General features: G+C 43.4%; 1 protein-coding gene across 5 annotated transcripts in view; it reads left to right on the top strand.

Moving 5' to 3' along the window:
* Positions 1–13,005, top strand: part of SPATA13 (spermatogenesis associated 13) — a 144,083-nt gene that overhangs the window by 83,768 nt on the left and 47,310 nt on the right. For 4 of the 5 annotated variants that reach the window (XR_004816553.2, XM_025462696.3, XM_049101059.1 and 1 more), the window contains 2 exons: positions 2,164–2,529; positions 4,271–4,415. Coding sequence is in view for 4 of the 5 variants with exons in the window: in XM_025462696.3 (XP_025318481.3) it covers positions 2,164–2,529; positions 4,271–4,415 (511 nt within the window). In the remaining variant the exon portion in view is untranslated. The remainder of the gene's footprint in view (positions 1–2,163; positions 2,530–4,270; positions 4,416–13,005) is intronic. The other variant, XM_049101060.1, reaches the window with a different exon arrangement.

Here is a 13,005-nt window from a genome sequence, read left to right on the forward strand (position 1 = left end):
GTCTTCTCTTCTCAACTGATAAGAGTCAAATCTTCCCTCATTGGAAGAAAGAAAATCCTATCTCAAGATAGTGGATTTATGACAATTGAGTTCTTTTGGGAAGCTCTGGCTTCAGGCAAATAAGGGAGTTCAGAAGAAAAAAAAAGTCTATTCTTGAATACCTTGAGCTCAGAAGAGTTTTTATGCTATGGTGGTGTATTCTAGACCTCTCAGTGGTCACATGGTTTAAACATGAAGTTCCATGCAGTCAGAATCCACAGACAGCAAGGTAAGTGATGATTGCCAGAACTTACTTGCTTTTGAGCAGAGGTGACTTGGTACAGTGGGGAAATTTTGTGGTATCTTGGGAACAGAAATTATAAGACCCACGTTCAGTGTCTGTCTTACTGTGTGGCCGTAGGCAAGTCCCTTCCTTTCTAGAGGTTTGGTTTTCCTAATTTGAAAAATGATGGCAGTGCAGTAGAGCATCTGTAAATTCCTTTCTGCTTTCTTTGCTCTTCATCAGATTTTTCATAGTGCAGTGGATCCTTGAACAACATAGGTTTGAACTGTGCAGGTCCACTTACATGCAGATTTTTAAAAATTATTTATAAATACAGTACAATGCTGGAAATGTATTTTCCTTACTGATTTTTTTGATAACATCTTTTTTTTTCTTTAGCTTATAGTATTATAAAAACATAGTTTATACTATGTATAACATACCAAATATGTGTTGATTGTTATTGGTAAGACTTCCAGCCAACAGTAGACCGTTAGTAAAGTTTGGAGGAAGCCAAAAGTTACATGCAGATTTTTGACTGTGCCAGGGGCAGCACTTCTAACTCCTGTGTTGCTTAGATGTCAACTGTGTATGATCTTAGGGACCTCCGAGGCACATGGGATTGAAAATTACAGGAACCATATTTGAGGTCTCGATTGCCACTGTTGGGCGAGCAGCATGATCTTTTGGGCCCGTCCTGGGGGCAGTGTCGGGCTGCCTGGGGCAGTTCTGCAGGCTGTCTGCAGGTCTGCCCTGCCCTCGAGAGACATCTCTTCCTGTTCTCTTCCCTGGGTTCTGGTCTGTTTTTATTTTTCATTTTATTTTTAAATAATAACCAGAGATGGGAGAAACTGGAGGTGCCCAGGCTCACAGGCATGTGTTTCCTGTAGAACTATGCAGCAGCCTTCCTCTGAACCCAGACTTTGAGGGGTATGCTGACGGAGAGGTTATCTGGCAGGCAGGGCTGAATCTGGGCATGCTTATTCTACACACTGCTTTTTAAGAGCAGTAATTAACTGTGGCTGATAAGGGCTATCTCACTTATCATTGTTACAGCATTTCATCCACACAAGGACCCATTATTTATTCCCCAGTGAAGAGCTACAGAACTGAATCCTCAGACCTTAAGTAACTGGCCTGAGGTTACAAAGGTAGGTAGTGGCCCAGGCTGATTTACACAGAAGGCTGTACATTTCCAACCTCATGGTTTTTTGCTGGTACACTGCATGTCTCTGAAAACAGTATTTGAATAGTTTGAAAGTGTTGCCTAGTTTAGGACCACAGACTTGCCAGCTGTGGGATTGTCTAGTCCTGAAAGGTCAGTTGTTCCTTGTCCTGGTCACACAGCTAGTTAGTAGCCTGATCTAGTTCTTGGAATCCTAGTTCAGTGCTCTACCCAAAAGACCCAAGTCCTTGAGTGTCAGGCGCTAACAGCCCAGACTTACTTTTATTAAAGCACATCCTATTTTTAAAGATTATTGCAAGAAAATACCTTAGAGCAGCAGTGTAAGGTATTACACATTCATTTCTCCTTTTGGAGTTCTGCATTTCCCCATGCTGTTGTTATGTGTGTTTTTGGGCGACACTGTAGTTCCTTCTTTCTAGCAACTTGCAATGGAACTGATTTCCTTAATAACTTTTATCATAAGCCATCACTGGTCACCATACATCACTATTTAGATTATGGTTTTAATTCAGCCTCCAGTTAAAGATGATTTGCTTATTTTAATGCACAGTGCAGTTATGTCTTCCTGTTAGACAAATAACTTTTTAAAACAAACAAGTACATCAATAAGGCCTTAAGGCAGGGCCAAAGAGGCTGGGAGGGGAGTGTATGGCTTGTTCTCTTTCAATACCTTCCTGGATCTTGGTGCTCACCTAACTTGTTCACATTTGAAAAGGTCATGACAGAGGAATCCTGGAGGCGGGGCTCATCCCGAGATGAAGAAAGGACAGAGTCTCAGAGGATCACCAGGAGGAAATGGGGTTCTGGGAGAAGATCAAGGCCCCGACCACTCTCTGACTATGGCCAGCTGGCCCATCGAAGTCTGTCTATTCCTGAAGATTCAATTGCTGTAGACCCCCAGAAAGAGGACACCTCGGAGGGGGACCACCAGCCAAACACGGCCCCCATAGTCCCTGCAGACCAGAACCCTGCCGTGGGCTGCCCCAGAGGAAGCCGGAGAAGACGCCCCATCTCTGTGATAGGCGGGGTCAGCTTCTATGGGAACAGCCAGACAGAGGAAATAGAGAGTCTTCTAGCCCAAGTAAGATCTGGTGTGCTTCTACCAAAGCAAACCAAGTCCTCCAGCTTCCTGGCCTTTGTTCTCCTCTGTAAACTAAACAGGCCACTGCTTTTCTTTCTTCTCTCTGCCTCAAGGACGACAGACTCCCAATCTTTCTTCCTGACTTTGAAAGCACGCATGAATTAAACTAACCGTCTGACGTGTGGATGCCTTTTACTAATCTTCTGTCTTTCCTGGAATCTCAAACAGTATGTGAAACTAGTTTGCCGTTTGTTCTAAATCACCTGAGATCTTAATAAGGAAAAAGTAGCAGTGCACATTTAGTGAGCTTCCTGAAAGAAGTTCTTGAAAGAGAAAGTGTCCTCCAATGTTAAAATGTAAAGATAAGAAGAAAATAAGAAATCGGTTCTTTAGGAGCTAAGGAAATCATTTTCCTACCATTTTTTAACTCTTTACATTCAAGTTGCTGCTTTGCAACTGCTTTACCAATAGATTAAAAATCTTTATCTTTTCCCCTTAGTAATTCAACAAGTACTTACAGTTACCCAAAGAACACTTTGAGTCTACAAAACATTTAAATAAAGGCCCTGTTCAGGAGGAGTGTATGCTAATGGTGAGACCCAGCCATAGTCAGGGGTTCCCAGAATAGTATATAAGTAAGTGCCCAGTTTTACTTTTTGAGCTTGCTAGCTGATATCTTAAGTGACTCAAAATATTCTCTTAAAGGGGAAAATCTATGTTAGTATTGGATTTTATATTTACATTCTCCCCGTAGAGCCCAGCCTGATGCCTTGTTTATAGGAAGTGCTCAAATACCTCTTGTTTAATAGAGTTCAATTGAATTGTATTCTTAAGATAAAAAATTAAATGGAAGAATACCGTGAACTTTTTGTGGTATTGAGATGAGCTATATGCTAGGAAATAATTCTGAACCAAAACAAACTGTAATCTGTTTTAACTTAAAACACAGTGTGGGGAAAATCGAAAGCACTTCGAAATCATTTCACTTTGGAGCATCAAGAAGGAATGTGGTATGATAACTTTATGTACTGTAAGCTCATTTAGGGAATTGGGTGGAAAATACTAAGGAAAACCTAAGGAAAGCATAAACCAACTTGACCTTCGCTGTATAGAGATCGTTCACATGGGAAAATCAACAGGGTACATAGGTGATTCTAAACAGACCTGGGTAAATTCATGGAAAACCAACTCTTCTTTTAAACAAAGCTTATTTGTCATGATAGTTTAGGTAAGGAACATTTGTATTCCACAAACACATACCTAGTGCCTGCATGTGGATGTCCCTGATGGGTGTGCCAGTCGAGGCTGTCATCCAGGACTGGGTCTTTGGCACCGTGTGCTTCCCCTCGAGGCGGCTGCCGGGAGCACATCTTCTTACCCTTCTGCCTCTGCATCTGTGTGAGAAAGCCACCACTTCCTAAATCTGCTTTTCTTCTTCTTGGACACGTTGCTCTTACTAGAGTATTAGCCTTTGGTACGTTACTGACAAATAAGATGAAATGTGTGCCGTGAGGTAAGAGCTCTTGAGTCGATACTGGTTTTCTAAAATCTTGGAATAATTCATCACAACTGAGCCCCAGTGCAGCCTGAAGCTCTTGCCACGATTTGGAGAAAGTGTTTCACATGTGTGAGTGGCTTGGAGGTGACGGCGCCGACCTGCTCACTGCTGTGCGTGTGAAGAGCTTTGCAGGAGGTGCCACTTCCTGGCATCCCCTCACAGCGTTTTGCTTTCCTTTTGTAGCCGGCAGCCAGGCCTCCCGTGCCAGCTCACCAGGTGCTGCCCTACAAGGCGGTTTCGGCCCGCTTGCGGCCCTTCACCTTTTCCCAGAGCACCCCCATTGGGCTGGACCGCGTGGGACGCCGGCGGCAGATGCGAGCATCCAATGGTGAGTTTTTCAGGCCCACCCTGTTCAGGGGTCCCTTTTTAGAAACTGCTGTGGAGTCCTCTGTTGGACTGTTTTCAGTGAAACAAATGTGCCCATTCGAATGGGCACCTCTCCACTGCCTCTGGGCCCAGTTGTTATTCAGCTGGGAGTGAGGAGGGCTTGCCTCAGGGTCTGCTCATGCAGGCGTGGGGGTGTCGTCAGCCCTTCCGGGGTGGGTGCTCTGTTTCATCACAGTGACCCCACTTGAGAAGTTTGCTCCCCTCATCTGTGTATCTAAGTTCCTGTAGGTGGAGAGTTAAGAATGGAGTCCCAGGCATATGTCTGAACCTTTCTGAAGCATTTTCCGGGTGTTTGAGATTTGCAGATGCTGTTTTGAACACCAAAGAAAAGTTTGTCTAATACAGGAGTTAATATGCTGTCACAGTACTTGTCCAGTAAATGCTTGTTGATTTGAATTAATAACCGCATGTTTTCGGAATGATGTTTACATTCTTAAAAAATAAAATCTTCCCCTCTGCCAATATTCATGTCAGGACCAATCAGCTGGTCAGATAATGAATGGCATGGACCAGAGTAACAAGAGCCAACATTTATTGAGGACTTACCGTGTGGCAGACTGCCCCATGTGCTCCGATATATTAGCCTATTTGATCTTCGTTAACTACCTGCCATGTTAGATGCTATTATTCTCATTTTTACAGATGAAAAAGCCCAGGTATATATGGGTCACCTGCCTTAGGTCACTCAGGAGGGGGCAGAAATGAGATTTGAGTCTACAAATAGAACTTCTAATACTAAGTGGTTCATTTTTAACCACTGAACTATGCTGCCTCTTGAAAGAGGTGCAGCCGACCCTAATGATTATAGCTGCAATGGCAGTTTCCTGTCTTACTTTTAGAAATGAATATCATGTGGTGAGCATGAGAGTAAGAGCTGGACATTAGGAAGCCTGGCTGCTGGCTGCAGCAGCACCACCACCTCGCTGTGTGGGCACATCCTGCGTGTGATGGTGGCAACGGAAATTGTAAGATGGGGTGAGGTTTAAACAGACTTGAAGAAAGTGGAGGGTGTCACTTGAAGAACTGAAATTCTGGGGAGGGAAGGAGGGAGGCAGGGAAAAGATGGTTCAAGGAAGGGAAAGAGAGCAAGGAGGTATGGACTCCCTGGCCAAGGAAGACATTTCTAAGGAAAGGCAAAAGGATGATGACTGGTGACCAAAAATGGGGACAAGAAGGTCTCTGATGGATTCTGACACAGAAGTTGTCGAGGACCGTGTTACACTGAGTGGTGAGAGGTCAGGGAGTTGGTGAATGGTGAGGGAATGTTACCGCCCCACATGGTGTCGCCATGGTTTCTAACTCGTATCACATGTACTGGGAGGACTCAAGGTGGGACTTGCCGGTGGAGGTTGAGGAAATCTGTGAACATCTCATGACGTTGTCAGTCTTTCAACCCAGTAGGATAGAGACCTGGGAGTCATCGCTCCCCTCCTCATGGAGTCACTAGGTCCCATTCATTGACTCTCAGGATCACCTTGCTTCTCAGTCTCCTTAACCCTTCCCCTCACAGCCACCTCATCACCTCCTTGAGGCCAAGCTTCATACACTCTCTAGTCAGAGCCACTGTTCATGTTCAACTCTTTCCCACCATTGGAATCAAGCCCCAGTTCCTTAAATGAGTTTACGGACTTTTGTGCAACCGGAGTGTCACTTTCCATCTGTTTTTCTCCCTTCTCCTGCCAGAGCTTGCCATCCAGTCTTCCTGCATCTGCTGTAGGCTTTCACACTCCCTTCACGCTTCTCACATTGCCCCCACTGTCTAGAACTCCCTTCTTTCCCATTGGCGTATGTCAACGTTCTTCCCATTCAGAATTCAAAACCCATTCACTTGTGTGCCCTTGGAGACAAAGTGCATTCATTGTCTTCCTTCTGCAAAGCCGCTTAGCCCCAGGCCTCATGGTCATCCATCTCTAGTGACGTTTTCAGAAAGTTATCCAAAAGGAGAAAAAAAGCTATATGCACAAGTTATTCTTCACAATATGGTGTAGGCACAAAAGTCAAAGTGAATGTCCAGTTATGGCAGACCAGTGAGTTGGGGTGTTGCATGAGCCACTACCTCAGAACACTTGACAACATCGACAGGAAAACAGTGCAACAACATGAAAAATGACAGCTACAATTTTAAAGTGAGGGGAAAAAAAAGAAAAGAAAATCATATATATTGTATGAGTTTGCTAAGGCTGCTGTAGCAAGGTGCCACAAACCAGGTGGCTTAAATAGCAGGAATTTGTGTCTCAGCACTGAAGGCTAGGAGTCAGATGAAGACGTTGGCAGGGGTGGTTGCTCCTCTTGCTGGCTTCTGATTGTCTCGGGTGCCTTGTGCTCTGGCATGTAGAGAAAGGCACAAAGTATTGCCTTTCTCCCTGCCTACATATTCACATGGCTTTCTCCCTGAATTAGGGCCCACTCTAATAATCTCCTCTTAATTTGATCATCTACTCAGACCTTATTTCCAAATAAGGTTACTTTGACGGTATTGAGGTTAGCATGTCAGCATCTCTATAAGGGATGTAATTCAGTCTATAACATCTACCACGATTACAACAATATATGACATGTACACATGTGTTCAAAGATTTAACAGGAATGTGCAACATTGAAGACAGTGTAGTTAACATGGAAGGAGTGTTGGTGATTGCTCCTCCAACCCTGTATATATACAAACAGCTGATTTCTGTACTTCCTGTACCAGTGTTTGATTTTGACTTTAACGTTCTTCTGTTGAGAAGCAACAAAAACAAACTTTGACCAGCTTAAGCCAAAAGAGAACTTATTGGAACGGTGTCAGATGTCCCCAGAGTTGTTAATTGTTGAGCTTGAACACTTGAATGGCTAGAGAACCAGTCTGGGAAGTGGATGACCTTCGGGGTTGTTCCTGGGAACCAAGGAACCACATGGAAGAAGCTGAGGGAGGATGTAGCAGGAGGGCATAGTGCCACTGCCGGGAGTAGTTGAAGGCCAACTGTTCCCTCTGTCCTTCAGTCAAGATAGACTCTTTCACTCAAGAGTCCCAGGATTGAGAAAATCAATTCTTGAAGCTTAGGTGACGTGTCTACCTCCTGGTGGCACTGGAACAGGGTGAAGGGCTGGGTGTCTCCAGAGACCCTTTGCCTTCCATTGTAGAAGGCAAGTCCATGGATTCCCTGTCACAGCGGCCGAACACAGTGGAAAGGAGGTCATTCCCCTAGAGGAAATCTGAGTAGTATTAGAAATAGAGAGTCTGGACAGGTTCTCCATTGTTCATTCATTTATTCATATATTCAGTAACAATTGAGCACTTACTGTGTGCCAGGTGGCATCAGTGAACAGAACAAAGCCCTTAAGTCACATTCTAGTGAGGGGATAATGAATTAACAAGTGACCATATAACAGAGCAGGTGGTCCTATAAAGAAAAAATGAAGCAGGGTGGAGGGTGTCCATTTTATTTTAAAATGTCATTCTAATGTGATGCCCTATCCCATGTATAATTAAAAACCCTCTCCCTCCTTCTCTAGAAGGAGACACCCCAAAAGCTCATCAATTACTACAAACCTCTCCTGAGTCTAGGCCCTCCAGAGTAATAGCCATTTCTTTTCCAGTCCTGTCGCAGTGCCTTTTCCATTTTGTATACCCAGAGGTACATGTAAGCAACATACCCTTTCGTAGTGGAAAGAGGTGGGGGAGGAAAGGAAATAGAAAATACATAAATATCATGTATACATACATGATACCACAAAAGGAAATTTCTCTCTTCTGCACCTTGTTGCAAGGCCATATGTGCTACTGACTCTGCTCATCTAGTTCCTGTATCATGCTCTGTCTTGGCTCCTGCCCAGGACCTTACCTGGTAGTGTTCTTTGCCAACTGAGGTGGCCCAGACCTTCCCTCTGTGGTGTGGAGCTATTAGCGGTCCTGCTTGCTTAGAAATGCTCTGACCTTTTTTTTAAGACCCCTCCCTTAGTCAGAAATTAGTCGATCTATAAAAATATGTGGAACACCTGCCAGGTACTGGTTTTACCATTTGGAATATAGCAGAGGATAAAGCATCACAAAGTTCACATTCTAGCACTGAAACCAATTCAGTGAGTCAGTAAATACCCTTGTCTCATCCCCTCCCTTAGTCAAGACTCAGTCAGTCTGTAAAAATGTGTGGAGCATCAACCTGAGCCTGCCAGGCACCAGTTTTACCATTTGGAAGACAGCAGAGGATAAAGCATTGCAAAGTGCACATCCTAGCATTGAAACCAGGTGCCTAAGTCAGTAAATACCCTTATCACAGGTGGTAATGAATGCTCCAGAGACAATGAACATGGGTGATGTGGTAGGGAGTGTAGGACTGGGCCCAGCAGAGGGTGACCTAGTGTCCCTAAGGAGCTGACACTGGAGTGGAGGCTTGAAAGATGAGCCAAAGATCTGAGGGAGGAGTGGTCCCAGTGGAAGGAACATCAGGTGCCCAAAGTTCGGCTGGAACTTGGTGTGTCTGAGGGTTCAGTGAGAGGGCCAGGGTGGCCAGAGTTCAGGAAACAAGGGCAGGAGCAGAGGGCGTTGCAGTCTGGCGGGGAGGCTGCGGCCGGATAAAAAGGGCATTGCAGGTCTCGGGTAGGACTTACAGTTATTCTAAGTGAAACGGGAAGCCATCGCCAGCCCGGCAGTGATAGGCACTGATTGAAGCTTTCGAGGGGAAGAACAGTTTGAGGGAGAAAAGGCAGAGGAAGGGAGACTGGCTTGGAGGTTGTTGCATAAGTCCAGTTGAGCAATGGTGGTGGCACTGACCACAAAAGACATCCGGGTCTGTCTTGGGTGCTTATTTGCCCAGTGCGTAGGGAGGTGAAAGTGGCCGCCTTGGTTCTAATCCAGTGGGGCTAGGCCTATGAATTCCAGTGGGAGTGCTTCTCTCTTGGGAGAAGAAATTCAGTTTCGACAGGGCAGAGTTACTGAATAGGAAGAAAATATTTTGCAAATATATTATTAAGTCATCATAAGCGGCGACCCCCGGGCCTGCCCTTTGTTTCTGGACACATCTGTTTTGGCTATGGGTGAACATCAACTTACCAGGCACTGGTTCACATGCACACACACCCCATCCAAGACAGCTTCACAACTTCAATCTGTGTCCCCACGCCATCTCCAGAACTTCGTGTCCATTAGGCCATGATTGTATGCTTCTGGACGATAACAGGATAAAACTTGTGGCACTTGCACGCACTGGTCTGTCCCTGTACTTCTCACACTGAGGTCCTCTGGTAGAAGCATGGTAGTATGAGGTGCCATGACAGTGTATGAGGCCTTCGGTGACATTCCGGCAGAGGTCTCACAGGTAAGGAAAACAAATCCAGATCTAGAATAAATGTCTTTCCCACTAAGAACAGATCATCTACTCCTCTATTATGAAAAGGGTCCATTGTAATCAGCTTTCCACAAGGAGCTGTCTGGTTCCTTCAAGGAACCATATCATTAACTTTGTTGAGAGGGACACCCTGTGGTTTAGCCCAGGCTTGGCATCCATTTCTGCCACCATGGCCTTTTTTTTTTTTTTTTTTTCTTTTTTTTCTCTCCTGAACCTACTGAGTAAGCATCAAGATGACTAGGAACAAAGATTGGCGTTTACAGAGTGGAACACAGTGTTCACACAATTATTAATCAGGCTCTTTTGCAATCAGATTCATGTGGGACACAACTGGACATTCATATGGGACAGATGATTTATCGTGCTTTGAGTGTGTTCTGGTGTATCTAATCGTACTCCTTTCCCAAACCTGTCCATTACCTATTTTGTTCTTTCAGATTACCCAAGCCATTCAGCCACGTCATTGTCCTAGCCATCTATCCACACAAGCTAAATCCCTGCTGGGACCCTCTCTCCTCTCAGTCAGAAAGGATTCAGAAGAATTATCACTTAGATTTTATTACAGGGGGTATAGTTTCTGGGGGCACAGTTACCAGATAAATACTGGAAGCACCCTTTTAAGAAAGCTGGAAGGAAGAGTTGTCACTGTGGGATACCTATCTACCCAACTGTGGGTCACCTGTCTTCTGCTTCATGAAGAATCTCTGAGTCTGGAAACTAGCTGAGATCTGGGAGCTGTGTGAGGGCCCTTGAGTTTCTGTCATGGTTTCTGTCACCAGGTTTACAGATTTCCTACTGTACGAATCAACTAATATTTCAATGCAGTTACTCATCACTTTTGTTCCTGCAGATCCTGTGATAAGTTAAGCATAGCCAGAAATCATGTGGGTCAACCATTCCAATGACTGAGCTGGCCCTGCTGCCAGTAGAAGAGCTATGCCCTTTTTCCTGTGACATATGTCCCACCTCCATGGAGGTCCTGGGCCTCATTGCAACAGAAGCATCTCTCACTGACTTCCCCAATGACTTCCCCTTGCCTAGACAGATAAGCAGTACCGTGCTCACAAAAGTTGCTGCCACTTCCATCATCTAGTTTGGGAGACAGAGCCCAGGGGATGATGAGTCCGATGGACTAGCTCCAGCCTTTATCTTCTGGTATTTGCACTTCTTCCTTCCTACGTGCCAAGAGCTGGCCTCTCCACTGCTGTAAGAGTGGGCCAGGACTGGGTCCAGATCTATAGCCCATCAAAGTGCTGGGATGATAGCCAGCTCCATGAGCCTAGGAGTTGAGTGTATGATCTCTGGTAGATGTCATCCAAATGGATAAATTTGGTTTAATCTAAATTACGTTTGGTAAATGCAGTGTTTGGATCCTGATACCAATAAATAAAAAGATCATTTTGAGATAAGTGAGGAAATTTTCACATGGACTGAGAATCCAGCAAAGGAATTCTTGTTCATTTTGTTAGTTGAGATCATGATAGTGTAGTTATTTTTAAGTCCTTAGGTGTTATGGGTACATACTAAAATATTTTTTGCATGAAACATAATACATGAGATTTGTTTTAAAATAATCCAAAAAGCTCCTGAGAAAGGTTGGAAAAAAAAAAAGGTAAAGTATTGATAATTGTGGGTTCATCCTTTAATTTCTCTACTTTTGTGTTTGTTTGAAATTTATCTTACAAGTTTTAAAAACAGTGAAAGTATGTTTCCTCCTCCCTGGTCAGATACTCCCCAAATCTGCAAATTGAGAAATGCCCACAACTAAATTTTCCTCAAAATGTAGAAATTAGCAAATTAGTTTAAGAAATGAAGACTTACTCTTTTCCGGTGGAGGTGAGCTCTCTCCTCTCAGCACTTCACGGCAGTGTGCTCTGCTCCTGTCTACTAGCACTTCTTTCTTACTTCAGTTAGAGTACTGTCTTACCTCCTTACTAAATACCCTTACAGTCTGTGAAGGTCACATGCAGTACTCCTCAGTAATGTTTATTGATCCTATGGGTGTGGTATTGAAATAATAGAATCTGGATCAGGAATCACAATGGCACTCATAAGTGCTTCTATAAAATTCATGAATGAGAGGCTGCCAACCTATAAAAACTTTATTGCTTTGCTGGTGATGGTATTTGTGGTCCTTCTTCCTCCTTGGGTCTTGGCAAGCACATCTGCACTGCGATATCTTTTTCTCAGGGAGTTTTCTTTGCTGTCTTTTGCTTTCTTTTAATGAAGCTTTAGTCTTACATCCAAGGCAACGTATTATGTCACAGCCTACTTGCCCATATTTACTTTGGATTCCAGCCTTACGTCCTTCCTTACTAGTGTGTATTGATCAGAAGTCAAATTTGATCACTTTCTAAAATTCTTCTTGTCATGTCTACTCATCCTTATCTTTCTACTCATCTCACCCATCGAGTTCGGATTAGCTTGCTCATGTGACATAAACCCAATGATTATCTTAACCAAAAAGGAAACATTTCCCAGAAAGGAAAACATTCAATTTCCTGAGCTATTACATTTCTGTGGAATCTTTATGGGTTACAAGCAAGGAACTAAAGCATGACATTGAAAATCAGATTTGGGAATGCCACTTTAAAAAATATGTTATATTTTTAAAAGCCTTTTCATTAACCATTAAATACTATATTAGAGTATTTTTAATAATGCCATTTAACAGAGGAGAGGAAACAGGATTAGGTAATCATTAAATATAAAAAAGAAGAAAATGGTTTTCTAAGGAGATACAAAGTTGACAAATTAACTTGGTTAGATTTGTTTTTGTTTTTGTTTTCTTAAGGAAACTCTACACCACACACGGGGCTCAAACTCATGAGGGGGCTCGAGATCAAGAGTCACACGCTCTACCTACTGAGCCAACCAGCCACCTCGAATTAATTAGACTTTTCATGACTTTAAAAAATATTTCTGGATTACTCAAATTATTGATTGATTTGATTTTTTTAAATAATTTTACATCTTAATTTCTTGTGAATATAGTCATTTTTTTTTCTCAAGCTAGGAAAGAGAATCAAATTAAGCCAGTGTAGCGCTCTGATAACCCAGTCTAGAATTTTTCGGTCTTCAGGAGAATGATAGAATAATTGAAGTTGCTAACAATAGCATTGTAAAACTCTAAATTATAATCCCTATCCACATTTTTCATTAGGAAAACAACCAAAAAAATCTAGTCCTTAAAGGCATGATGTA

Source organism: Canis lupus, chromosome 25, assembly GCF_003254725.2.
Source record: "Canis lupus dingo isolate Sandy chromosome 25, ASM325472v2, whole genome shotgun sequence".
Lineage (NCBI taxonomy): Eukaryota > Metazoa > Chordata > Mammalia > Carnivora > Canidae > Canis > Canis lupus.